The 27,488-nt window shown below is 49.2% G+C and overlaps 2 protein-coding genes across 9 annotated transcripts in view; both read left to right on the top strand.

Moving 5' to 3' along the window:
* ANAPC5 (anaphase promoting complex subunit 5) overlaps positions 1-2,118 on the top strand; it is a 44,485-nt gene extending 42,367 nt beyond the window's left edge. For 3 of the 4 annotated variants that reach the window (XM_032309042.1, XM_032309041.1, XM_032309044.1), the window contains 2 exons: positions 843-1,005; positions 1,793-2,118. In XM_032309042.1, coding sequence (XP_032164933.1) covers positions 843-1,005; positions 1,793-2,004 — 375 coding nt within the window. In that variant the 3' untranslated portion in view covers positions 2,005-2,118. The remainder of the gene's footprint in view (positions 1-842; positions 1,006-1,792) is intronic. The other variant, XM_032309043.1, reaches the window with a different exon arrangement.
* Positions 2,119-10,833: 8,715 nt separating this feature from the next.
* Positions 10,834-27,488, top strand: part of CAMKK2 (calcium/calmodulin dependent protein kinase kinase 2) — a 47,695-nt gene continuing 31,040 nt past the window's right edge. For 2 of the 5 annotated variants that reach the window (XM_032309063.1, XM_032309058.1), the window contains exons 1-2: positions 24,764-25,470; positions 26,922-27,409. In XM_032309063.1, the coding sequence (XP_032164954.1) occupies positions 26,963-27,409 (447 nt within the window). In that variant the 5' untranslated portion in view covers positions 24,764-25,470; positions 26,922-26,962. Of the gene's footprint in view, positions 10,877-24,760; positions 25,471-26,921; positions 27,410-27,488 lie in introns of those variants that run through there. The other 3 variants (XM_032309060.1, XM_032309061.1, XM_032309062.1) reach the window with 3 other exon arrangements.

Here is a 27,488-nt window from a genome sequence, read left to right as displayed (position 1 = left end):
TTTTCTTTGTCTTTTTACTTTCAGCCTATTTGTGTCTTTAACCAGAGTATCCTTGTAGATAGCATATAGTTGGATCATGTTTTTTTCAAATCTATTGTGCTGATCTCTGCCATGTAATTGAATAATTTAATTCATTTATATTTAATGTAATTATGGATTTGAAAGACTTCTGTTTTGTTCTTTTTTTTCTATACGTCTTACATCCTTTTTGTTCATCAGTTCCTCCATCACTGTTTCTTTTTTTTTTTTTTTTTAAAGATTTTATTTATTTATTTGAGAGAGAAACAGTGAGAGAGAGCATGAGCGAGGAGAAGGTCAGAGAGCGAAGCAGACTCCCCATGGAGCTGGGAGCCTGATGCGGGACTCGATCCCGGGACTCCGGGATCATGACCTGAGCCGAAGGCAGTCGTCCAACCAACTGAGCCACCCAGGCGTCCCCATCACTGTTTCTTTTGTATTAAATGGATGTTTCTTGTTTTATTTTACTGTATACTTTTGAGTTATTTTCTTAATGGTTCCCCTTCTTTGAATGATTCTTACACAGGAAGAATGATGTTCTGACCCTTTGGAATCACCAATCTAGATATTGATTCTGAATCTTTTTTGTAAAGGCAAAAACCTTTCTATAGTGTGAATAACTTCTACCTACTGGAGCCATCATAATATCAAATCAGATTGACTCACATTGTTTTCTAGGAGTGTGGTGCGTATTAAATGTAGTACATGTCAAGGAGAGCATAAGCCAGACATGGCCCTTCAGGAGAGAAGAGCCAGAAATGAAGCCTTTTCTGTCATGGGCAGTGGATGTGGATTTGTACAGTATCACAGTATTTCTTTTTCAGCTCATTCTTGGAATCCCAGAACAGGCCTTAAGTCTTCTCCACATGGCCATTGAGCCCATCCTGGCTGACGGGGCAGTGCTGGACAAAGGCCGTGCCATGTTCTTGGTGGCCAAGTGCCAGGTGGCTTCAGCAGCTTCTTATGATCCACCGAAGAAAGCAGAAGGTAGGGAGCTACTCAGAGATTGCTAGGCAATACCAATGTGGGAAAAAAATTAAATTTAGGATCCAGAAGAAGAAAGACATTAAATTTGGGACAGTATTTAAGTTCTCAAATATATGTTAAAATTTCATGCTGTATTTAAAGTACTTTGCCATGTTTGCTTGGCAAGAAATTTAAGGGCAAGTGAAATCATTATTTTAACCAAAGACCTTTTTAAAAAACTCACCCTAGTGTATTTTTTTTTCTTCTTGAAGAGTAGAATTACAAAACTATTTGGTACATGTTAAATCAATAAAAGTAGATGTTAAGTTTTTTTGTTTTTTTTAAGATTTTATTTATTTATTTGACAGAGATCACAAACAGGCAGAGAGGCAGACAGAGAGAGAGGAGGAAGCAGGCTTCCCGCTGAGCAGAGTGCCCGATGCGGGGCTTGATCCCAGGACCCTGAGATCATGACCTGAGCTGAAGGCAGAGGCTTTAACCCACTGAGCCACCCAGGCGCCCAGATGTTATGTTTTGAAAATGATGTGTATGGGGCTCCTGGGTGGCTCAGTGGATTAAGCTGCTGCCTTCGGCTCAGGTCATGATCTCAGGGTCCTGGGATCAAGCCCCGCATCGGGCTCTCTGCTCAACAGAGAGCCTGCTTCCCCTTCTCTCTCTGCCTAACTCTCTGCCTACTTGTGATCTCTCTCCGTCAAATAAATAAATAAAATCTTTAAAAAAAAAAAAAAGAAAATGATGTGTAGACTGTTGAGTTAAACATGTGTGGTGTTTTCCCACTTTCCCTCAGCTCTGGAGGCAGCCATCGAGAATCTCAATGAAGCCAAGAACTATTTTGCAAAGGTCGACTGCAAAGAGCAAATCAGAGATGTTGTTTACTTCCAGGCCAGACTCTACCACACACTGGGGAAGACCCAGGAGAGGAACCGGTGTGCGATGCTCTTCCGGCAGCTGCATCAGGAGCTGCCTTCTCACGGGGTGCCCTTGATAAATCATCTGTAGTGAGAGCGGCCCTGCCGAGCCGCTATAAAGGCTAGAAGGTTTACATCCCTCCCGCCATGTAGATGATGGACGTGATGTCTGTCTGATCAATAAACTGCGTTCTGTTTAGTCTTACTTTGTTGCTGGAGTATACGTATTTGTTTTTTCTCTCCTTTTTTTTTTTTTCTTCAGGTTTTTATTTAGGGACACCTGGATGGCTCAGTTGGTTAAGCGTCTGCCTTTGGGTCAGGTCATGATCCCAGAGTCCTAGGATCGAGCCCCACATCGGGCTCCCGGCTTCTCCCTCTTCCTCTCCCCTTGCTTGTGCATTCTCTCTCGCACACTCTCTCTCTGTCAAATAAATAAATAAAATCTTGACAGAGAGAGAGTGAGCAAGAGAGAGACAACACAAGTGGGGAGGGGAGAGGAAGACTCCCCACTGAGCAAGGAGCCCGACATGGGGCTCCATCCCAGGATTTCGGGATCATGATGCAAGCCAAAGGCAGACGCTTAACCACCTGAGCCACCCCAGCAGCCCCACCCTTCTCTTTCTGAGAGCAAAAGATACCAACTGTTTCTGATAAACAGCTGTTTCATTATTAAGTTAGTGCAAATGTTAAGGATGATGTTCTCTCTGAGCAAAGCTGCCAGTGTCTTATTAGAATCTGTGCGTACTCTCCATCACATGAATTCATTTAGCATCGGTGCTCAGACATAAGCTCTTTTTGGGTATTGGTAGATCTCTCTAGTGGGTCAGTACAAACAAATATATATACATATGTTTGTTTATTTGACAGAGAGCACAAGCAGGGGGAAAGAAAGACGGAGAAGCAGGGAGATGCAGGTCTCGATCCTGGAACCCTGGGATCCTGACCTGAGCCAAAGGCAGACACTTAACTGACTGACCTATCCAGGCACCCTAAAAGGAAAAGATCTTTTTATGGTTTTTGAACCAATGACAAGAAACCTGTTTCAGTCACTTTCTGGGTATTTGGTTTTTTGTATCTTCTGCATGAGTATATTTCTTATCTCTTTATATAAATGGGAGTTGATGATAAGTCTAGGAATTCATCATAAATAAGGTGATTATAAATTAAGAAAGGGTCTGAATGGGGTGCCTGGGTGGCTCAGTGGGTTAAAGCCTCTGCCTTTGGCTCAGGTCATGATCTCAGGGTCCTGGGATTGAGCCCCTGGGCTTTCTGCTCAGCGGGGAGCCTGCTTCCTCCTCTCTCTCTGCCTGCTTCTCTGCCTACTTGAGATCTCTGTCTCTCAAATAAATAAATAAAATATTTTAAATTTAAAAAAAAAAAGGTCTGAAGCTCAGAGGTGTGTGGGTGCTATCACTCAAATATAGAATGTATCTAATTTACGTCTCAAACCTGCAATTAAGCAGAACCAGTTACTGCTTTGTCTATGAATTTATCTTATCCCTCAGTGTTCGTTCACAGGAAAGTCACCGTGTTTCAAGTCCAAAACAGCAACAAGGAACCAACCAAATTTTACGGTTTCTATCATTGGCTCTTTCTCCGTTAAATTTAAACCTTCTTATGGGAAATAATTTATCTCTAGAGCTCTTTGAAACAGTGTAAAACAACTCCCACTCATGGGGTGCGTTTGTTGGCTAAAGACAGCTGCTCTGGAAACAAGAGGCTCAGTGTAGAGACTGAGACAGTAATTGGTGTGTTGATGTTGAAAAATCTTAAATTTGAAAGGTTATATATGTAGATGGAAAAAATTAAATATTTTTTTTCTGGGTTTTATTTATTTATTTGACAGAGAGATCACAAGGAGGCAGAGAGACGGGCAGAGAGAGAGGGGGAAGCAGGCTCCCCGCTAAGCAGAGGGCCAGACATGGGTCTCAATCCCAGGACCCTGAGATCATGACCTGAGCTGAAAGCAGAGGCTCAACCCACTGAGCCACCCAGGCACCCCCAAAATTAAATATTCTTAAGGGCTGTAGAGTAAAAAGTAATTTCCTCCTAGAAAGTAACCACTATTATCAGGTTTTGTTTCGCTTTTTTGTTTTTTGGGTTTTTTTGACAGGCAGGGAAACAAGTAGGCAGAGAGGCAGGCAAAGAGAGAGAGGAAGGGAAGCAGGCTCCCCGCTGAGCAGAGAGCCCGATGCGGGACTCGATCCCACAACCCTGGGATCACCACCCGAGCCGAAGGCAGAGACTTTAACCCACTGAGCCACCCAGGTGCCCCATCAGTTTGTTTTTAATTCTTCCAAATGTATCCTCTCAACTGATACATTTTTGTCCATGCAATTAGTCTAAGAAGTGATCCTAATCACTCTGCCTCAGCAGAAGAAGGTCCAAGAAATGGGGCAAGGTTGCTCAGCTGACCCCTCACATATCAACACTGAAAACCAGAAATCATACCTGACTGGAACCATCTATATAATGTGTAGGGCCAGCGCCAAATAAAAATACAAACCCTTTATTAAATAGAACATTAAACCAAGGAAGGGGCACAATTTACACACCCGTGAAGCCAGCCTGCCTGGTCTTGCTCCCAGCCTGTACACTCACCCTTGCAGAACTGAAGCCAAAGCTAATATAGTCCGTGGCCTGCTGCCATCTGTGACTTAGATTTGTTGGCTGGGGCCCCTCTCCTCCAGGAAGGAATAAGGGTTAAATGGGAAGTTGGAAACGTCAGAATGAACCACCACCCCCCACACCCCACCCCGAACTGTCTGGGTTATAGCTAATTGGCTTTTTTCCTGGTGGAGCATCTGGGGAGGGAAGATTCAGAATGGTGTAATTATGGATGGTTTAACATGGAAGTGTAACTAAATGATGCTTTGGGTAAATGGGGAAAGGGTTTGGTGAGGAAGGAATTGAGGCTGTTTTGCCAGTGGGTCTCTATCAGAGACCTTACAGAGAAGAAAGGTGTGGTGATCCAAGCTAGTGACTCAGCATGGTGGGAGCTCGACTAGCAGATTTAGTGATGAGTGTTTGCAGCCCTGCAGCAGGTGGGTACAAATATTTTAACACAGAGTGCCATGTTGTAATTCATGTATATTGATGCATTTAATCTTTACAACAATCCTAAAACGTAGGCAATTGCATTTTTGTACAAGATTTTATTTATTTGAGAGAGAGCACATGAGCAGGGATGGGGGAGAGGGGCAGAGGGAGAGGGAGAAGCAGGTTCTCCACTGAAGAGGGAGCCCTGTGCAGGGCTCAATCCCAGGACTCTGTGATCATGGCCTGAGCTGAAGGCAGACACTTAACCGACTGAGCTACCCAGGCGCCCCAGTAGGCAATAGCATTCATCCCATTTAACAGATGTAGAAACTGAGGCATAAAGAGGTTAATTCAATTACCCAAGGTCACACAGCTGGTAGGTTGCAGAGATGGGATTCTAGTCCAGTACCTACATTACCCCCAGAGCTCCCTGTTTCCGGAGTTTTGAGAAGTACTGTAATATTTTGTGAACATTCTTTTCAGAGTTTAGATTTGATAACTGGTAACACCAGACACATTTATCTAGTGCCCAGTATAGGCCACTGTGGTGTCCAGTATAGGCCACTGTGGTGTAGGTACTTCCACCCGTACCATCTCTAATGCTTGTAAGCCAAATACTATTTTACAGTTGAGGGAACAGCCTCAGAGATTTGGCCTGATCCAGCCCCCTCACTAGGAAGGATCTGTGGGGATTCCATCCCGGGGTGACAGGCTTCCCAGTCTTGTCACTGGAGCATCTTCGTGTTACCTACATGCCTTGAACACTCCCACTTGTTGAGAGTGTTTTGTATTTCATCCCGATATTTTTGGATGCTTACACTTATTTTTTCTTTCTCATAGTACATCTAAGACAAATGAAGAGCTGCTTCATCTCTGTCTCCACTGACTTCTCCTTTTATGCTGTTGTTTATGTTTAGGACTAACAAACATTTTAATCTCAATGCCCATTGAAGGGAAACTTCTCAGGCTCTCTCTCTTTCTCCTTTTTTTTTTTTTTTTTTTTTTGGGGACCAGTGTTTCTCTACTTTCCTGTTGCATGGGAGGAATTCAGTTAATACAGTATATCAGTGTAATTAATCCTGCTATCTCTACCTGGATGTTTGAGGTTTGGGAGGTGGAATATTCCAGTGAACACCATGAGTAGAACACAGAACAGTTCCCAGAGGAAAAGACAAAGCCTTGGCAGGAGCTTGTGGTGCTGTCCTAGGGGGTAATTAATTCTTTAGTCTTAGTTTTCAGCCCCTCCCTTGTACTGTCCCAAGTTTTCTTAAAAATAAGATTCAGATGCTTTGTTTACTTATTTTCTTGGCAATCTGGGTTGTCAAGACAACAAGATTGGTTTGCCTAGAACAGGTTTTTCTAGTGTTCTTAGAGGAGAAAACCCAAAAAGCAAAGCCAATTTTTATTTTCATATCTCTAAGAAGAAAATGGTTTTCTTCAGTGGGATGATTCCTATCATAAGGAAGGCCAAATGTTAACGAAAGGCAATTACGATGCCCTCTGCTTTGGTTAATTCACTTTAATAAGAAAGGCACATAAACAATGGGATTTTTAGCCTTGTACTAAGTATGTATACATATATATTTTTAAAGATTTTTTAAAATTTATTTGACAGAGACACAGCTAGAGAGAGGGAATACAAGCAGGGGAAGTGGGAGAGGGAGAAGCAGGCTTCCTACTGAGCAGGGAGCCTGATGCGGGGCTTGATCCCAGGGCCCTGGGTCCCAGGGTCCTGGGATCATGACCTGAACCGAATGCAGATGCTTAACAACTGAGCCACCCAGGTGCCCCAGCTGTACTAAGTATATTAATAGTACTTCTGAGCACTTATGTGTCACATACTGAGCCATTAATTTTACATACGTTATTTTTTAAGGGAGAGTTTTAAAATTTTTTTATTTTTATTTTTTATTTTTTTAAAGATTTTATTTATTTATTTGACAGAGATCACAAATAGGCAGAGAAAGAGAGAGAGAGAGGAGGAAGCAGGCTCCCGACTGAGCAGAGAGCCTCAATCCCAGGACCCCGAGATCATGACCTGAGCTGAAGGCAGAGGCTTAACCCACTGAGCCACCCAGGCACCCCTAAAATTTTTATTTTTTTTTTAAAGATTTTATTTATTTATTTGACAGACAGAGATCACAAGCAGGCAGAGAGGCAGGCAGAGAGAGAGGAGGAAGCAGGCTCCCCGCTGAGCAGAGAGCCCTATATGGGGTTTGATCCCAGGATCCTGAGATCATGACCTGAGCCAAAGGTAGAGGCTTTAACTTAAGTCACCCAGGCGCCCCCTTTACACACATTGTTGTATTTAAACCTCACTGAACCTGTGAACAAAGCTGGTTATCTTTATTTGACAGCTGATGAAACCAGAGTCCCTGTCCAAGGCCAAGGCCAGAGACCTCTTCACTAGCAAAGCTGGAATTTGCACTAGGTCTTTCTTGACTCCAAAGTCAGTGCTTTCAACCCCAATGCTGAAGGTAAACAGATGTTTCAGATGCAGTGCTATCTATACTCCAGGAATTAATAGCTCTACTGGCAAATCAGAACCCATTAGTGAAAAGGAAAGGATAGAGACAGCCTGGAGACTGAAATCCGTGGTAACACTCCTTTGCTATAGGAGGTCAGAGAGGGCAGAGGCAAGGGAGGGCCTGGATCATAACATTTCAGGAAATTCTTCCAGAAAGAAGTGTTTCTTAGGCCAGAGTTTAATGTGAATGGGCACTTTCTTTCTTTCTTTCTTTCTTTTTTTTTTTTTTTTAAAGATTTTATTTATTTATTTGACAGAGAGAGATCACAAGTAGGCAGAGAGGCAGGCAGAGAGAGAGGAGGAAGCAGGCTCCCTGCTGAGCAGAGAGCCCGATGTGGGACTCGATCCCAGGACTCTGAGATCATGACCTGAGCCGAAGGCAACGGCTTAACCCACTGAGCCACCCAGGCGCCCCTCTTTTTTTTTTTTTTTTAAATTTTTTAAATTTTATTTATTTCTTTGACAGAGACAGATCACGAGTAGGCAGAGCGGCAGGCAGAAAGAGGAGGGAAGCAGGCTCCCTGCTGAGCAGAGAGCCCAATGCGGGACTCGATCCCAGGACCCTGAGATCACGACCGGAGCCGAAGGCAGAGGCTTTAACCCACTGAGCCACCCAGGCGGAATGGGCACTTTCTTGCCTTTCTCACATAATTGGCCTCTACCTTTACACAGTAGTGTGTGTGTATACCTCAATTTCTGCCTGCTAATGATAGCATTTTAATAAAACATAGTCTGGGGCACATAGGTGGCCCAGTAATTTAAGCATCTGCCTTCTGCTCAGGTCATGATCCTGGAATCTCAGGATCAAGCCCCACATTGAGCCCCACATTGGGCTCCTGCTCAGCAGAGAGTCCACTTTACCCTCTGACCCTCTCTGCTCTCATGCTCTCTCACTCTCTTTCTCAAATAAAACCTTAAAAAATAATAAAACATAGACAGTTTAGTAACATACAGAATAGTATATTTTAACAAGTAACAGGAAGAGACATCAACCAATATCTATTTTGGTTTCTTTAGGAAAGCAGGGGTTGCCAAATCGTTGCTCACACGGGTTGAATCTGGCATGCCACCTGTTTTTTATATGTCCTGCTAACTAAGAATGGTTTATGCATTTTTAAATAGTTGAAGAGAAATCAAAACAATAATATTTTGTGGCATGTGAAAATTATATGAAATTTAACTTTCAGTGTCTGCAAATAAGACTTTTATTGGAACGCAGCCACACCCATTCATTTGTCTGTGCCTGCTAGGAAGGCAGAGCTGAGAAGTTGCAACCACACGGCTTATGGCTTCAAAGTCTAAAATAATTACTACCTGGACGTTTGCAGAAAAAGTTTGCTGACCCCTGAGATAGAGTCAGAAATGATCAAAATGTTCCCCATCAGTCCCAATACATATTTTGGGGGGAGAAAATAGCAAAATATGGAAAAACACAGAACTATGCATCCACCATTCGGAACTGACTTAACATTTCAGCATTTGCTCAATTCATTTATAAGTAAAAGGCACGAAACTGTCCAACATTCCTTATGCTCCCTGTCCTTGTTCTCTGGCCCTACTTCTGTCTTTGTGGCAGACTGCCATGAATTTAATTTACACTCAATCCCCACTGACCTTTTTAAAAAAGGCTAAGCATGTGTCCATGAATGAGATAGCCTATTTATTTACTTATTAAAGTATTTTATTTATTTATTTGACAGCGAGAGAGATCACAAGTAGGCACAGAGGCAGGCAGAGCAAGAGGAGGAAGCAGGCTCCCTGCTGAGCAGAGCTGGATGTGGGGCTCCATCCCAGGACCCTCCACCCACTGAGCCACCCGGGGAACCCCTATGTGGGGGTTTTAAAACACTAATTATACATCATATTGTATATTTCAACTTGCTCCTTTACTCAGCATTCTGGTTTGGGGATCTTCCCACGTGTGTGTACAAATAGAGCGAATGTACATACTCCTTCGAACTATTGTATAGTATTCCATGAAATGGCCAATATACCTTTTGTTTATCCACCCCCCCCCCCCCATGAACATTTAGGAAGGTTGTTTTCAGGCTTTACTATTAACAAAAAAAAAAAAAAAAAAAAAAAAGCATGCGTGATGAGTCACATCAGAAATTGTGGTCATCTGGTTGAAAGCTCCGAATTGTCGGTGAGCACCCCTGCAGCATGGAAATACTAAATAAACTGAAGGGGACTGGAAATCCAACCAGTACAAGAGGATTTTGAACTTTTAATTGCTTTGGCCCCTGACTCCCCTCTGGACTCGAATCCCTTTTGGCTCCTTGGCAGGGTCAGCGATACACCGACTGGGTACCTTTAGGGTCAGGACTGGGTTTCGAAACCATCTAAGGTCGGCGGGTCAGGCAGCCTTTGAGGTCTCCTTTCTCCCTCCCCCTGCAATACCGTTACCCAGCTGGAGGACTAAACACATTCTTAAGGCGCCAGCAAAGGAGGGCGCCCCAAAGGGGTAGAATGCTTGTTAAAAAGAAGATGTATTTCGCAAAGAGCATCTAAGTAGTCCTGGGGACAAGCCAGAACTTCACTGGGGTTCGTGTAGTTTGGTACATCCGGGTGGAGTGGGGGGTGGGAAAGGAACACCTTTCCCCAGCCTTTAGGGCGGGCCCTGAGTAGTGGTCAGCGGGGAGGCGGGTGAGGAAAGGGGTTTCCCCGAATGGGTGGAGACCCGAAATCTAGGCCGCATCCCCCGCCCGGCGCCTGGTGCAGAGAGAGGCAGCAGCCCTGGGACGGAAGCCCGGCCGCTAGGCGGGACCCCGGCTGTCCCGCAGGCTTGGGGAACTTTCCGCGACTCAGCCGCCGCCCTGCAGTCCCCGCGTTTGGCCAAACAAAGCGAGCGCTGCCGGCGCGTCCGGCCTGCCCGAGGGTGCCGCAGCCGCCGCGCCGAGAACCGGGGCAGGTGCGCGCCGCGGGCGGAGGCAAAGTTGCCGCGCAGCAGCCCGCACCCCGGCGCGCGCCGGGTCTCTCCCGTCCTCCCGGCTCGGCGGCCTCCGGCGGCCGCTCCCGGCCCCACATCACTTCCCCTAGCCTTCGCCTCCTCCCCTTTCTTTTCCTTTCTCCACCCCGCCGCCTCGCCGCTACTTTCGTCTCCACCGGCTCCCGCCTCCCCTCCCTCCCCGGCGCGGGGCCGAGCCGGCGGGGGCGCGCCGAGGGCGGCTCCGCGCCCGGGTTTCCAGCGGCCGCGGCCAATCCCCGCGCAGCCCGCGGCGTCGTCGCGCCCCAGCCGGGACCCGGCGGCTCCTCCCGCCCCCGCCCCACCCCCTGCGCGCCGGCCGGGGCCGCGGAGAGGAGCGCGCGGCCGCGCTGAGCCGGGCAGAGGCGAGCCGGGGCCGCTGAGCGCGGGAGGCGGCGGCGGCGGCGGCGGCGGCGGAGGCGCGGAGCCCAGGTGAGCTGACGGGAGCGGGGCCGCGGGCCGGGGACACAGCGCTGCAGCCCCGGGCGCCCTCGCCCTGTCGGGGCGGGGGACAGCTGCTGGGGCTGCAGACAAAGCCCTGAGGCCGGCACCAGGTTCCCTCCGTGGAGAGGACCCCACGTGCGGCGCCCCACGCCCCGCCACGTGGGGGGACTCGGCCCCCGGGCGCCCCTTCCCCCGCGTCCTCGGAGCGCCTGGGGCCTTGGAGTGGCCTCCTTGGCCGGGCCGCGCCCGGCTGGGGGTGGCAGGGGCGGTCCCGGAGTTTAGAACCGATGTCACCGGGGCCGGGGCAGTCAAGGATCTTGGAGGCGGCCTAGGCCCACCCTCTCGCGTTTGACAGGTGGGGAAAGCTACAGAGTGCAGGGAAAGAGAGGGCCGCCGGCCTCTGAGCACCCCACCCCCGCACCCCTCTTGTCTTGGGGGCAAACCCAGGCCCTGGTGGGTGGGACCGACAGCAGGGGGCAGGACCCTGGATCAGCAGTTGCGGGGCCTGGGGACCTTTGCCTCTCTGAGTTGGCCCTCTGCCTCCGCCCTCCGGAACCTCGCTGGCTGGTCCTTTTGACCTAAATTTACCTCCGGTCCGCAGCACTCAGTGCGGAGAGGTGCCTTCACCGGCACCCTCTGCTTGAATGTTGGGGACGCGGGGAGTCTGGGCCCAGCCCCGTAAGCATTGGGTCTTGATGCCAGGAATGCCACCCTGTCCAGCCTCGAGCTCCTCCTGGCCCCCCCCCACCTCTGCGCTGCCCAGTTTGGGAAGCGGGGTGTTTTCACAGCTCTGCCAGCCGCTCTGCTGCTCTACTTGGCCTTAGCGAGGTTGCACCTTAGCCTCTCCTGTCTCCATCAGAACTTTGGGGTGGAGGGATACCGTTTGGGGAGGGGGCTGGGAACTCAGTGCCCTCAGGGAGAGAGGGGCTCGCTGGCTTGAGGTGGGACATGTAGTGTCCACTTCCTTAAAGGTAACTTTAATCTGGAAGTCCCTGCAGTCCTAGAGATAGAAACTTCATGTCCCCTAGAGTGGTACCGTCATTTACCACACCCCCTCTCCTAGCCCTGCCCCCAGGGGAGAGAGAAGAGGATAGCTCTCTGTCCCCATAGGCTGCCATGTTCTCGGGGAGGTAGGGGCAGTAACAAGGGGAGGGTTTGGGGGGAGTGAGCCCCCCGCCTCCCAAACCACCCAACAAAAACATGCAATTTAAGAATAAACAGTGTTCGTGCTATGCAGATGCAGCTCTGTGGTGAGCCCTGGCACCTCCTTCCAGATTGCTCAATTTAAGCCCTTCCTATGTAGAAAGCAGCTATGCCTAGTGAGAGCACAGTGTATTTTTGTCAGAAAAAGTAATAGCCATCATTTGATGAGCCTCCAAACACTGTGCTATGTGTTGCATTTATTATCTCATTTAATGCCTACCAAAATCCTAGAGGCAGAAATGTTTACTCCCATTGTAGAGATGAGGAGGTCAGGAAACAATCCTGCAGTGTTTCTTGGAGTTAGCCGCATTCTATAGAGGGATCAGAGAGGTTAAGCAGCTTGCCCAGGGTCACACAGCCAACCCAGGCCTGTCAGTCCCTTGAGCCTTATGTACTTTACCACCTCTTTTATAGCAGGGTCCCTTGCAAGGCTGTCCTCAGCTTTTTGAGGGACCCAGAATTGTTTACTAAACCACCTTAGGAGGACACAGAGCTAAGCGGGCATGGTACTGATGCGTATTGACTTGTCTTTGCTCCCAGGTTGTTAGTGGGCTAGTGGCCGAATATATTCACCAATAACTCTGCAATAGCTCTCACCAGGGGCAGTCACACCTTCTTGGCAAGCATTTGGAAAAGTGCCTGGTGACTTTTGGTTGTCAAAGTGATGCTGAGCACTTCTGGCTTTGGTAGGCAGGAGACAAGGATGCCAAATGTCCGGCAAGCAGGCCAGATCCATGCCAGGCATGAAGAATTGCCCTGCCCTGAAGGCCAGGAGTGTCCGTGTTGAAACACACCAGGAGGAGTAAGTGTGCTGGGAATGAAGGAAGCAGAGGGCGATGGAGTTTCTGGAGAAATCTCTTCTTGCTGGTATGAATCCAGGAGGCTCCCAGAAAGAGGTGGTGTTTGTGCTAAGTCTTAAGGGATGGACTAAAAAAAAAAAGGGGGGGGGGCACCTGGATGGCTCAGTGGTTTAAAGCCTCTGCCTTTGGCTCAGGTCATGATCCCAGGAGCCCCACATCGGGCTCTGCTCAGCAGGGAGCCTGCTTCTTCCTCTCTCTCTGCCTGCCTCTCTGCCTACTTGGTGATCTTTGTCAAATAAATAAATAAAATATTCAAAAAAAAAAAAAAAAGGGTGCCTGGGTGGCTCAGTGGGTTAAGCCGCTGCCTTCGGCTCAGGTCATGATCTCAGGGTCCTGGGATCGAGTCCCGCATCGGGCTCTCTGCTCAGCAGGGAGCCTGCTTCCCTCTCTCTCTCTCTCTCTCTCTGCCTGCCTCTCCATCTATTTGTGATCTCTCTCTGTCAAATGAATAAATAAAATCTTTAAAAAAAAAAAAAAAGAGAGAGAGAGAGACATAGAGAGAGAGATTGCATGGGAGTGGGAGGGGAAGGGTCTGACCTAGCAGTGGGAACTTTGTGCAGTCATCCAGGAGTTTCCTCCTTGAAAGCCTCAACCTGCATCCAAGATGGGCTGCTGGGTGGGGCTGCCAAGCCTATTTTCAAGGCGTTTGGCTCAGATTTTAATGTGGGTTGCAGAGTCGTCCTCATCCCATCATGAACTCATTTAACGGAAGGGCTCAGACAGGCAGAGTACTTGAACTTGGTTTGGGTCAATTGCAACCCTCCTTTCTTCATCCCACCTCTGGTAACTGGGAAGCCTTGAGTTGTTGCTTCCTTTCCTGATCCTGGAGATTTGGGGCAAATGCTGTTTCAGATTGTCCTTTGGGTCCGAAGAGGGCCTTGCGTTGCTATTTTTCCCTGGATGTTTTGCTCTCCCAGTCAGCTCCTCCCCTTTGAGCTACAGGATCCTGGGGGGTGGGGAGGGTGGGGTTAAGGCACGCCTGGCTCCGGGGTGCCGCCTTGGCCTTCTCCCTCATTTCTGCGCCTTCTTTCTTGGAAGTGAAGGAAATCGCATTCCTCTCCTGGAATGGCCTTTTCTTCTTTCAGCTGTGCTGGTTCCCTTCTGGACCTGTTAATATGTGACCTTTCGTGGCTGGCTTGTCTTTCTTGGAGCGAAATGTTTCCAAGGTTCACCCATGCTGGAAAGTATGTGGGTGCTTCTCTTCTGTGGCTGAGTAGTATTCCCTTGTAGGGATAGACTCCATCTTGTTTACCCATTCATCAGTTGGTGGACCCTGGGTGGTTTCCACTATGAGGGTTTCTTAAGGCCACTTCGTGCGTACCTCTGCTTCCTCAGAGCCCAGTTAAGGAACCTCTGGGCCCGGGATGTTACTTTGTCACTCTGTTGGTGGAGGGAAGGGTCTTGGAATTCAGTTGGGGAACAGTTACCAGGAACAGGGTTTTCAGGACTCCCTCCATCTCGGGCCCCCTCCAGCTCCGCCACAAGAATCCGGCTTCCTCCCAAAGCCCGGTGCCTCCACGCTCAATGCATAGGGGTGCCGTGTGATTTTTCAGGGAGAGTGTGAATTTCATTCGGTTCCATTTCTTCAATCACGGTGATTTGTTAGACGCAGGCCCACATGTCATCTTTTGGCATGTATTTTTGTGAGACTTTTTCCAGGTAAGTAAATCCACAAAGTAGAGAAAGCCTCCCCAGACAGATGGAGCCCTAACCCTGTGGCCAGGCGTGGAGTCAGCGCCGTCTCCTGAAAGCTTGGCCAGAAGGAAATCAGAAGCCTAGTGAACCCGGAGCTGGAAGGAAGCCCAGAAAAGAGCAGTCCCTTAGCCCCTTCCCTTTGACAGTTGAGTAGGTAGAACACAGAGAGGAGGGGAGGACAGGGTCTTTGGGAACACTGTCTGTGAGCCAACGTTCATATAGAGGATGGACTCCAGAGTCACCCCCTGGCCGGGCTACAGCAGCTCCATTTTACAGATGAGAAAATCAAGGTCCAGGCCCCTGGGAGTTGTCTAATTTCCTCGCATACCTTCTAATCCTGAGCTCTCGAGTTTACCTTGACCTCCATATGATGGCAGATGATGCCCATTTTCTCATAGAATAGAATCCCTCTTCAGGAGGGTATGGTTTTTTACTCTCCGAAAAATAAGATTTTAAGATTCCTTTCTTCTCTGATTGGATCCCTTCCTCAACACAGCGAAAAGTTGGGTATATTTCAGAGGAGGTGGGCGCTGTCGCTTGTGGGGAATGCCCTAGCATTCCCTACCGGGGGACGTTCATGACCAAAATGGGGAAGGAGTGATTTCAGCTGCCCGTGTTTTCTGTTTCTGTCGTTTTGGTAGTGGTGCTGCTGAACTTTTTTCTTCGATTATGAAACATTTTAAGCATAGAGAAAAGCCAAGTTTTGTTTTGTTTTTTTTGACTGGCTCATGTTTTTTGGAAGGCCGGATGGAAACAGGGTAGAGCAAGGCGCTGTGTTTCACTTAGCACTGGCTCTGGAACCCTGATGATATGTCACTGAACTGAGCCCACACTTTTTGGGGGGCTAGTGACAAGCCCTGTCCTGGGAGCTGAGGGACACCGGCACATGGTCCCTGGGCCCTGAGAGCTCCCAAATGAGTGGTCTGTGAACTCTTATGGGAGTGCTTTGGGAAAGATAAACAATTCTAGCATCTTCCCCTTTGAAAAGGAGAGAAAGAAAATTCTAAAAGCCTGTTGTACCCCCACCCCCACCCCATCCTGAAGGCTGCTGAGCAACTATTTTTATGTTGTCTCTTTTTATCCCGTTGGCTTCTGTAAATAGTTGAGAGATGGCAGTTGCAGAGATAAAAATGCTAATCTCAACCTGGAGAGGAAAGAGGATGGTCCCAGGAAGAGATGCCCCCCTCATCCCTCCGCAGGTCAAGGTCTGGCCCCTCTGCCCGCAGGGGCTGGAGGTAGGCAGTGAATGGGTGGGGGGAGGGGCATCGAGGGTGGTGTCTGAGATAAGCCTCTGCTGGGGAAGTTTAAATGGGGAACCGGGTGGTTTGGGTGGGGGCAGGGCGTGGAAGAGAGAACACCTCCATCCTGGGTTTTTATAAGTGCATTAGGATTTTTGCCTTTGAGGCTCCTGATGGAAAGGGATTTTATTTAGATTCATTTCAGACAATTCTACCAGGTTGTGTCCAGATGTAGGGGACAGGATTGGTTCCTCAGAGGCAGAGCCGGTTCCCAGCCCCTCCTGGCCCCTGGCTGGGGTGCTTTGTGCGGGGAGGCTGCAGAGGGAGGGAAGAGCTGGGGTGCCTGCCCTCCCACCTGCCAGGCTGCAGAATGTTGGCGGCTGAGTTACTTCTTCATTTGTTTCAGATTGTTCCTTCTTTTCATTACAAACTCAAATTCCAGTCCTTTCTCTGCCTCTTCCTTTGGTTCCCTGAAAGATTGAGTGGGTGGGGGGGGGAGATGGTTCCTGCCTCCCTTTCCAGGTAGCCCCCGCCACACCTGCTTCACACCCACCCACCCACTCACGCTTCCTTCTGTTCAAGATGGGGGGCCACTGGGGTGTACCTGGCTTTTAGATGCTTGACTGCATGAATGCGGGGGGCTTCCCTCACTCCGTACTTCCTTATTAACCAAACAGTAACCTCCAAAGAAGACACTGGAGCTCCTTGCTCTGTAAGTGTCCTGTCCCCCAGGGGACATGAGGCTGCAGGAGTCAGAACCTCTGGTTCTCACCCTGGCCTAGTCTGGGACCTGCTGGGCTCCCTTGTGGAGGCCACCTCACGTCTGTGGGTCTGAGCAACTCCATGGGCAGCCCTGTGTCGGTGATGAAAGCCTTGGGAGTGTGCACACATTCTTTGGGTACATGTAAGCAAGGATGTGAAATTCTTTTTTTTTTTTTTTAAAGATTATTTATTTATTTATTTGACAGAGAGAAATCACAAGTAGATGGAGAGGCAGGCAGAGAGAGAGAGAGGGAAGCAGGCTCCCTGCCGATCAGAGAGCCCGATGCGGGACCCGATCCCAGGACCCTGAGATCATGACCTGAGCCGAAGGCAGCGGCTTAAACCACTGAGCCCCCCAGGTGCCCCAAGGATGTGAAATTCTGTGCACGCTTTGCTTTATTTAAGTCTTGTGAAAAGTGATGCATGTGGACAAGAGTTAGAGCAGAAGATGGAAAGAGTAAAGTTAGCACGGTGAGGTTAGAGATAAAGATTTTGTTGTAATATAAATTCAAGCCAGATGAGGGACTTGAACTTGCTAGCCATGGAAGTGCTTTCCTGGCAACAGCGTCCGTTCAAGGGAGCATTTGCTGTGTACAGGAGAAGGGACATGCACTTCATCACCATCTCCCCCCAAATCCAGGGGCCTTTGGTTTACACTGTGCTTTCCCAAAGTGCTGTGTGATTGTGGGCAAGTGACTCCGACTCTGCCTCAGTTTCTCATCAAGGAAATAAGCATGTTAAGTGTACCTGACTCTTAAAGTTGTTCTGACAGTTAAATGAGATGATAGATGCAAAGTGCTCAGAACAGAGCCTGGCACTTGGCAAGAGCTGCAGGGGCCTGGCTGCTATCTTAACGCTGACATGGCCACTGCCGCCCTGATACATTTCTTGTATCAAAGGTCTGGTCACTATCTTCACTTCACTCTGTCCTGTTCATTGGCCCTTCCTTTCCCCAGCCTTGATTTTTTTTTTCTTTAAGATTAAAGAGGAGAAAAAAGAAAAAGAAAGTCTTTGGAAGTTCTGTTTTTGCTTCAATGTCAAGGTGAAGGCTGTATGGGTCACTGGGAGACCTGCGGCTGCCTGGCACTTTGGTCTGGTTGAGAGCCTTATGGTGCAGGGAAGTGTTGATCTGATAGGGAGTTTAGTGGAGAGGCTTTTCTGTCAATCGGCTCTGTGTCTTCTGTCAGCCAGGACCCTGGGTTGTAAATGACAGAAAACCAATCACAAACTAACTTAAGCAAAAATGGGATCATGTAGTTAAAAGCTTCTGGTATATATGGGCTTCAGGCATGGCTGGATCCTGTACTCGGACAGTGTCTCTGGGCCTCAGTTCTTCTCTGTCTGTTGCTTCTCTTCTCTGTTGACTTCATTCTAGGGCAGGGTTTTTCCCAGCCCCCAATAACTCTAGAAATACATCCTTATTGCTCCAAGTTTCACAGAAAGAGACATTCTCAATCCTTCAGCCAAGTCCTAGAAAGAGATGGACCGACCTGAGTCACACGTCTACTCTTGTATCAGATCTCTTGACCAGAGTAATTCATACCTCATTAATCAGGCTCAAGTCATATGGGAATCCCTGAAGTTGATGGTACAGACAAGTTTCGTGGAGTCACCTTTCCACAAGAAAGAATGGTTTCCCAGATGTAAATCAGTCTGCTGTTATTGGTGTAAAGGAACATAGATTCTGAGCCAACTAAAGAAAACTTCTGAGCAGCCTTGGGATGAGTGATAGAAACAAACGGCTCTAGCCAGTATTTACTGAGTGTCAGCAGTGTTCTGGAAAGTTCTAGGTCCTGGAGTTGATCCGTAAACAAGAAACGCAAAGCCATGGCTCTCACATGTTAAATCAGGCTGATATCTCCAAATCCTATGCTTTTCTTTTCTGACCCTCCTAAGATCTCATGTCTTGGTGCTTCCCTCTCAAGCAGGTTGAGGTCTTAGGAAGTCCAAGGAATGGGCCGTATGCTCCCCTTTGTTGGGGATTTTGCCTAGCCCGGACTTGATCTAGGATCCAGTACATGGACCTTCCAAGGCTGTGGTTGTAATTTTTAGCCCCTTCTTGAAAAACTCAGACCGGTTTTAGCTTTTCCTGGAACCACTGTTTAACTTGGGGCAAATCAGTAAATCTGCCTGAAGGTTCATTTTTCTCATTGGTGAATTGAAGTGGTTGGAGCAGGTGACCCCTGATGTGTGCCCTGTTTAGCACAGACATCTGATGCATCTCCAAGCAGGGCTTGGAGGGGTGAGATAGGGGGGAGCTGTGGGAAAAGGAGGCAGGCGTGTGACCCGTGCACTCAGCCTGTCCTTGGTGTTGGGGAGGCGAGGGAGGTGGGGGTGGGGAGGAGGTGAGGGTGGTGGTAGTGGCTTCAAGGACTATGGTACGCAGGCAACTGTATTTCCTGTCCAAAGCTGCAGTGAATTCTTGCCGGGAGAGAATACAGACCAGGTGCTGTTGGGAGTGCCCAGGACCTCAAGAGACTGGAAATTTTGCCTTGATTCAGAAATGTCCTGGCTTTGAGATGTTGACATCTCATTCAAATAGTTTCAGACACAGGGTAGACCTGGCCAGTTGACCCCTTAGTCCCCCCTTGCCACCTTGTTGCTCTCGGGACTGTGACAGGGACGGGGTCTGGGCACGCTAAGCTGAAACCGGCATTATCCCTCCCGCCCTCTGCCAAGGGAGGGCCTTTGTCTCTGGGGAGACAGTCGGTTCCGTGCCTCCAAACAGAGTGCTCGAGGAGAGACATTTGTAAGGGTTGGTGTGACGAAAGGGGTAAGGGTTTGGCTGGGCCAGGGCTGGAATCTGGGGTGTTCCCGCTGGCATCAAACCTTAGTGCTGTGTCGGCCAGTCCCGCCGAGCCCCCCAAGGCCACCTGTCATCGGTGGCCTTGAGGCAGCTGGTTTCTGTGGGTGGGCGGGAGCTGTGTTCCCTTGCTAGGGCTGCTGGGAGGACGGTCCGCCGACGGGAGGCTTCTACGGCAGAACTGGAGAGGCTCACGGTTGTGGAGGCCAGAAACCCTAGGTCAAGCATCGGGAGGGAGAATCTGTTCTGCCCCTGTCTGGGCTTCTGCCGGCTTGCTGGCCGTCTCTGGCATTCCTTGGCTCGACGGGGCGGCACCAGATCTCTACTCCCACATTCCCCTGTGTTCTTCCCTATGTGGAGCTCTCTCTGGGTCCAGACTTTCCCCTTTTTATAAAGACACCACTCAAATTCGATTAGGACCCATGCTTAGTGACCTCACTGCAACTTGATTACCTCTGTAAAGACCCTCTCTTCCAAATAAAATTCCATTCTGAGGTCCCGGGGTTATGACTCCAGCGTATCTTTTGGGGGTGGGGGCAGTTCAGTCTGTAACAGGTGCCCGGTGGGGTCCCTGGGACTCTGCCCTGGGTTGCCCTTTGTGTTCTCCATCAACTTTGCCTACAAAGCTCTTGTCCTCCAGCCCCTCCAGCTTCCTTTGCACGCGCCCTCCCCGCGCTGGCACTCACACTCAGCTCACACTCCCATGCCTCCAGTCTGGGGAGGAGGGGGTGGTGCTTCTTTCTGTTCCCTCCACTCTCCCACGTCTTTTCTGGCTCAGGACCTTCTCAGAAGCTCACTCCTTCTGGAACAAGGCCCTGCCCCCTCAGCACCTACCTACCCTGTAGGTCTCAGCTGAAATACAATTTCCCGAACCGCGGCCTTCCTTGACCTGCCCCCACCATTCCAATCTCTCTCTCTGTGTTTAAGACTGATTGATTTATTTTTGAGAGATTGAGAGTACGAGCAGGGAGAGAGAGAAAATCCTCAAGCAGACTCCCCATGAGCGCGGAGCCCGATATGGGGCTCCATCCCAGGACCCTGAGATCATGACTTGAGCCGAAATCAAGACTCGGCTGTTTAACCGACTCAGCCATCCAGGTGTCTCCCCTATCTTCTGTTTTATCTGGTCTTGCTTTCTCCTCGTTTGTACTTACAAACTTAGAGTCATTTGTGTACCTACTTTTTTTTTTTTTAAGATTTTGTTTTTTTATTTTACAGAGCAGGAGGGGGGAGGGAGAAAGAGAGCCCGCACAGGGGGAGGGGCAGGAGAGGGAGAAGATTTCAAGGGGACTCCATACTGAGCACAGATCCAGTGAGGGGCATAATCTTAGGATCCCGAGATCATGACCCGAGCTGAAACCAAGAGTCAGATACTCAAATGACAGCGCCACCCAGGCACCCCATGTACCTACTTTTTTTTTTTTTTTTGACACAGAGACAGCAAGAGCAGGAACACACAAGCAGGGGGAGTGGGAGAGGGAGAAGCAGGCTTCCCCGGGGAGCAGGGAGCCCAATGTAGGGCTCTATCCCAGGACCCGGGGATCATGACCTGAACTGAAGGCAGATGCCCAACTGAGCCGCCCAGGGGCCGCCCCCCCCCCCCCCCCCCATGTACCTACTTTTAAGAAATCACATCTTTTTTTTTTTTTTTTTTTATCTGCCACATAGTAGGTCCTTAGTAATTACCTTAAAGAACAAATGGGTGAGTGAATTTCCTTTAGGACCTCCCTGGGCCTCAGTTTCCCCACGTTAGAGGATGTGTCTGGCCAAGCCTGTTATCCCAGGGAGGACATCATCTGGGGCCCCTTTGTTATCCCGTGGTACCCAGGAGCTCAGGGAACCCCTTCCAGGGTGAGTCTGAAGTTGGGGATGTCCCTGCCACGCTTGCTGGCTGCTTGCTGGCTGGTCCTGTGGTGCCTCTGCGTCTGATGAACAGGCACAGGTTGGAAACAGCCCCCAGGAAATGGGAGTGCGCTTCCTAGAGGTCTGTGCCACTTGGCTTCCTGGCAGAGGAAGGAGCGTTCCCTTCATCCTGGCATGGAGCCTGGTCCATCTGCTTCAGGAAGGGTCTGGTTGCTCTGTTGAGCTGCCTGTGAGAGGTGGGGGAGCTTGGGGCTGCCAGCCCCGGGGGGATGGGGAAGGCTTCAGGGGCAGGGAGAGGACACAGATTTCAGGCAGAAAGCTCTAGGGAGAGGGCTCTTCGCAGTTTGTGAAACCCAAGCAGTTTTGCAGAAAGGGCCCCTCACTACCCGTCCCCCGCAATGGCGCCCTTGGCTGTCCCTCCCTTGCAGAGGGCTGGTGGGGACCAAATGCCAGGCAGAATGTTTAGCCATACTTGGTGTGGGATAAGTGCTCAGCTAACTACTGTTGTTGCACAAACCATTGTCTTTGTAGGATTTTTTTCTCCTGGGCAGAGTTTTGATGGGTTTCATCAGATCATTATGGAGCCTGTGACCTTGTAGGGTCTGTGGCCCCAGATCCATTGGAACCCTGGCTTGGACTCTGTAGGGGTTAGAGGTGGAAGACTTCCCCCTCTGCCCCGACCCCCGACCCTCACGCCTGGCAGAATGGCTGGCTTGGCCCTCAGGCCTTGCTGGAGACCCGGGACACTGAGGTCTGGGCCCTCTTTTCTGAGACTGGGACACATTTGCCCCTCTAGCATAGAGGCTGTCATCTCCGCCCTGCCTCCTCAAGGCCCTGGCCAGATGCCAGCTTGTCAAGGAGACTGATTAAAAGCAGCTTTGCTGGGGGCAGATGGCTTGGTGTCCTTGGCCTGGAGTGAAGATCGATAAGCAATTGTTTCTTTCTTGGCAAGAAAAAAATTCTCCATTAACTTTCTCAGGTGCTGCCAGACTAGTTTTCTTTTCAGGAACTCTGCAGCCCTGTCAGAGGTGACTGTGGGAGGAGGACAGGCCACTGGAGCTGCCCCCTCTTGCCCTGGGGGCAGCAGGCCCCTGTAGCCAGAGTGATGGAACCCACAGGAGAGTAGGTTGGCTGGCTTGGATATCAGTACCTCATAGGAACATTCTGGAACACAGCCTGGCACATAGTAGGCATTCGATATGTAATTATTGAAAAAATAGCTTTTTAAGCATATGACCATGTATGAGACATGACACTGTGTGCTTAGCTTATTTAATCCTCATGGCTGTCGGGTGACTGCCCATTTTATAGATAAAAAAACTGAGGCTGAGGAAAGCTAAGTCATTTGTATGTGGCCATTGCAAGCAATGGAGCTTCAAGGGCCCTGCTTTTCCTTTCCTGGAGGATGCATAACATAACAAGCTGGGCCACAGAAAACCTTGAACTTGGGTTGGATTCTTTCAGTGATGGCCAGGCAGCCAGGAACGCAGTTAATGATTTCTTTCTCAGACTTGCTAAGGGTGGGATAGAGGAATAGGAGTGGGACCAGCTGCCTCCTCCTCCTCCTGCCTCAGCCCTCTAGGTTTATTATCCTAACTCCTACCAGGGTTACAGTTACCTTCTTTCTTTAAAGAATTCATTTCTGGGGGCATCTGGTCAGCTCATTTGGTAGAGTGTACGGTCCTTGATGTCAGGGTTGTGAGTTCGAGCCCCACGTTGAGTGTAGAGATGACTTTTTTTTTAAAAGATTTTATTTATTTATTTGACAGAGAGAGAGATCACAAGTAGGCAGAGAAGCAGGCAGAGAGAGAGGAGGAAGCAGACTCCCTGCTAAGCAGAGAGCCCAATGCGGGGCTCGATCCCAGCACCCTGGGATCATGACCTGAGCTGAAGGCAGGGGCTTTAAGCTACTGAACCATCCAGGCGCCCCCTAGAGATGACTTTAAAATAAATTTTTTAGGGGCACCTGGGTGGCTTAGTGGGTTAAAGCCTTCAGCTCAATCGAGCCCCGCACTGGGCTCTCCGTTCAGCGGTGAGCCTTCTTCCCCTTCTCTCTCTCTGCCTGCCTCTCTGCCTACTTGTGATCTTTGTCAAATAAATAAAATCTTTAAAAAAAAAAAAAGATTTTATCTATTTGACAAAAGGGGGGAGTGCTCGCACACGCAGGAAAACAGATGGAGGTGAAGACTCCCCACTGAGTAGGGAGCCCGACAGGGGGCGCGATACCCCAAAAATAAAATACTAAAAAAAAAAAAAAAGAGTTCATGGGGCCCCTGGGTGGCTCAGTTGGTTAAGCAACTGCCTTTGGCTCAGGTCATGATCCAGGAGTTGCAGGACTGATGAGTCCCACATCCAGCTCCCTGCTCCGGGGGAGTCTGCTGCTCCCTCGGACCCGCCCCACTTTCATGCTCTCGTGCTCTCATTCTCTCTCTCAAATAAATAGATAAAATCTTTTTTTTTTTTTTTTAATAAAAGAGTTCATTTCTGAAGAATTACTATTTGCACATGGTACCCAGTAGAATGTCAGTTCTTCCCACCCTGTCTGCCTACTTCTGCAAACCACTTGTTTTCTCTGGAGGCCCCTGTTAACCATTTTCTTGAATACCTTTTTGGAAATATGCTGTTGCATGTACAGTTTCTTTCACATATAGGACCTATTTCCCCCTACGCCAAAACAGCAACATACTAATGCTTTGGTTTTTTCCATATGACAGCGTGTCTTAGAGCGAATTCATCCCAGATTGTGTGGGGTCAACTGAACGCTTGGTTTTCTCCTGGGATACTTGCATAATCTTATTTACTCAGTCCCCTGTGGATGGTCATTTCAAACCATACTACCAGAATACATAATTTTTCACATGTGGGAGGTTGTCTGTAGGATGAAGACTTAGGTGTGGAATTGCTAAGTCAAGGGTATGTGCTTTGGAATTTCGTTAGATATAGGTGACTTTTCTTTCATGAGGATGGTACCAATTCAGACTCTCCATAGCCTCACCAGAATAGTGCTACGATTATACTTTTTGTCACTGCCAATCTGATAGTTGAAAAAGTAGTAATTCCTAATAGTTTTATTATTATTATGTTAATTTTGGTAAAATATACATAACACAAAATTTACCACTTTCACCATTTAGTGGCATTAATGACGTTCACAGTGCTGTTCACCTGTCACCATTATCTGTTTTTCGGGACTTTTTTTTTTTTTTTTTTTTTTTTTTAAGATTTTTATTTATTTGTTAGAGAGAGAGAGAGAGAGATACAGAGCGCAAGCACAGGCAGACAGAGTGGCAGGCTAGAGGCAGAGGGAGAAGCAGGCTCCCTGCCGAGCAAGGAGCCCGATGCGGGACTCGATCCCAGGACGCTGGGATCATGACCTGAGCCGAAGGCAGCCGCTTAACCAACTGAGCCACCCAGGCGTCCCTGTTTTTCGGGACTTTTTCATCACTCCAGACTGAACTCTGTGCCCCTTAAACAGTGATTCCTTGGTCCCCTCTCCCCCACTCCCTGGTCAGCCTCTCTCTTCCGTCTGTATGATGTTGTCTGTTCTAGGTCCTGACTCGTACCATTGCAGCATCCAGTATTTGTCCTTTAACATCTGGCTTGTTTCACTTAGCGCGCTGTTTTCAGAGTTCATCCATGGTGTAGCATGTGTTGAAACTTTATTCCTTTTTATGGCTTATTAATAGTCCATTATACGGATAGAACACATTCTTTTCGCCATTCACAGTTGATGGACACTTGAGTTGTTTCCACCTTCTGACTAACGGTGCTGTGAGGAGCAAGGGTGTATATGTATCCGTTTGGATCCTAACCTCATTCTTTTGGGTACATACCTGGGAGAACACGTGCTGGATCCTATGGTCGTTCTCTGCAGTTAGTTTTTGGAGGACCCACCAGACCATTTCATTGTCATTTGAACTTGCCCTTCTCTTACTGTAGCTAAGGCTGAGTATCTTGATGGGTTTCTTTGTTGCTCTTTATCTTGAAGTCCTTCTTCATAAATTGTACCTAGGATGCTGCAGTGATTTTGTTAATGCTTTTCCCATTGGTCTTTCCCTCCTCCGCAAGAGCACGGACCCCATCCACCTACGTTACTGTCCAGATTGCCGGACACAGAAGCTGCGCCATAAATACTTCTTACAGGACGATCCCAAGAAGGCAAGTGGCATTTCTCTGTCCCTCACCCAGCTCTTCCAGAAAGCACCGACTTTCTGCTCCCATATTCCTCTCTACCCTCTCACTGCCACACAGTGTCATAAAGACATGTCCTTTTTTGATTCATTCATAAAATCTCTCTACTCAGCACCACTGTTTGCCTGGCACCTTTGTGATGTGGGTGATCAGTCCGGGGCTGCCACCGTTAGCATCCGTGGATGTACTCCCTGAATCCTAGCGGCACCTGTGACATTTGTCCAGCAGGGTTTGTCAAACACATGAACCAAAGGTTAATAATCTGTCCCAGAAACGGAAGGAATTGACAGTCTAAGGAAGGGTCAACTTATTTTTTTCTTTTAATTCACATAACATGAACTTCACCACTTAAAAATGAACACTTCAGCGGCACTTAGTTACATTGAGAATTTTATGCCCTCGCTATGTCTGTTTAATTCCAGAACATGGTCGCCACCTCAGGAGACCCTGTACCCATCAGCAGTCACTCCCATTCTCCCCAGCACCTTCTCAGTCCTAGACAGCCACTAATCTGCTTTCTGTTTCTATGGATTTGCCATTCTAGAAATTGCAAATAAAGAGAATTATACGTACGTGATCTTTGGGGTCTGGCTTCCTTCACTTAGCGTATTTTTGAGGCATGCCTGGATTGTAACAGGTGTCAGGACTTCATTCCTTTAATGGCTGAATAATATTTCATTGTGGTTAGACCACATTCTGCTTATCCATTCAACTGTTGGACGTGTACATTGTCTTCCCCTTTGGTTATGGTGAATAGTACCCTTGGGGTGTGTACCTAGAAACAGAATTGCTAGGTCATGTGGTCATTCTCTGTTTAGGATTTTTGAGAAACCACCTCAAAAAACTATTTGATGTCAACCTTTTTTTTTTTTTTCCTCCTATTGTGGGGCTTGAACTCACAACCCTGAGATCAAAAGTTGCATGCTCTGCCAGCCAAGCCAGCCAGGTTCTCTGATGTCAGCCTTTTCACTTCCTGTTTGCCTTATGCCTGGCAGGCACCAACTAGGGTACTGGACTAGGAAAACATTAAATAATAAATGTGTTAAAAAAAAAAAAAAGTGGTGGTGTTGGGGGAACAGACAGTTCTAGGCCCACATCCCAGTTTAGCAACAATCAGCTTGAGCTGGAAGTAGCTGCCGCCTCTGTAGGGGGCAGGCTTACTCTATTTTGGGGTTCCTGCAGAGATGGAGTTTGGAATTCGTCTGTGTGTGAGGAGGGGCTTTTCAAATAAGGAAATGTGGAGTAGGCTCTTCTGTATAGACTTAAGATCACATCATGTTGTGCAAGACTTTTTAAGGATGTCAACTGGAGAGGGGAGTGAGGTCCCCACTGCGCCAGGAGCGACCGACTTCCCCTGCCCTGCCCTCCCCTCCCCTGCCCTGCCCGCCTCTGGCCACTGACCCTTCCTCTCTCCGCAGGTGGCGCTGCTGCCGGATGGGAGTGCCTGGGCACGCGCACCATGTCATCATGCGTCTCTAGTCAGCCCAGCAGCGACCCAGCCGCCCTCCAGGATGAGCTGGGGGGCGGCGGCGACAGCGAAGGCCAGAAGCCCTGTGAAGCCCTGCAGGGCCTCTCGTCCCTGAGCATCCGCCTGGGCATGGAGTCCTTCATCGTGGTCACCGAGTGTGAGCCGGGCTGCGTGGCGGACCGCGGCCTGGCCCGGGACCGGCCCCTGGAGGCCCACGGCCGAGATGGGCCCCTCGACGCCTCCGGCTCCGGGCCCGAGGCCCGGCCGCAGCTGTGCAGTCGCAAGCTCTCTCTGCAGGAGCGGTCCCAGCTGGACGCGAACGGACGCTGCGTCTACGCGGCCCTGCCCCACTCGCCGGTGGGCTCCCCGCAGTCGTCGCCGCGGCTGCCCCGGCGGCCCACGGTGGAGTCCCACCACGTCTCCATCACGGGCATGCAGGTGTGTGAGCTGGCCGGGACGCGGGGTCCTCTGGTAGGCGGCGCTGTTCCAGAACATTCATTTGGGAAGTGACCCCAGG

This window comes from Mustela erminea, chromosome 13 (assembly GCF_009829155.1).
Source record: "Mustela erminea isolate mMusErm1 chromosome 13, mMusErm1.Pri, whole genome shotgun sequence".
Lineage (NCBI taxonomy): Eukaryota > Metazoa > Chordata > Mammalia > Carnivora > Mustelidae > Mustela > Mustela erminea.
This window is presented reverse-complemented; position numbering and strand designations above follow the sequence as displayed.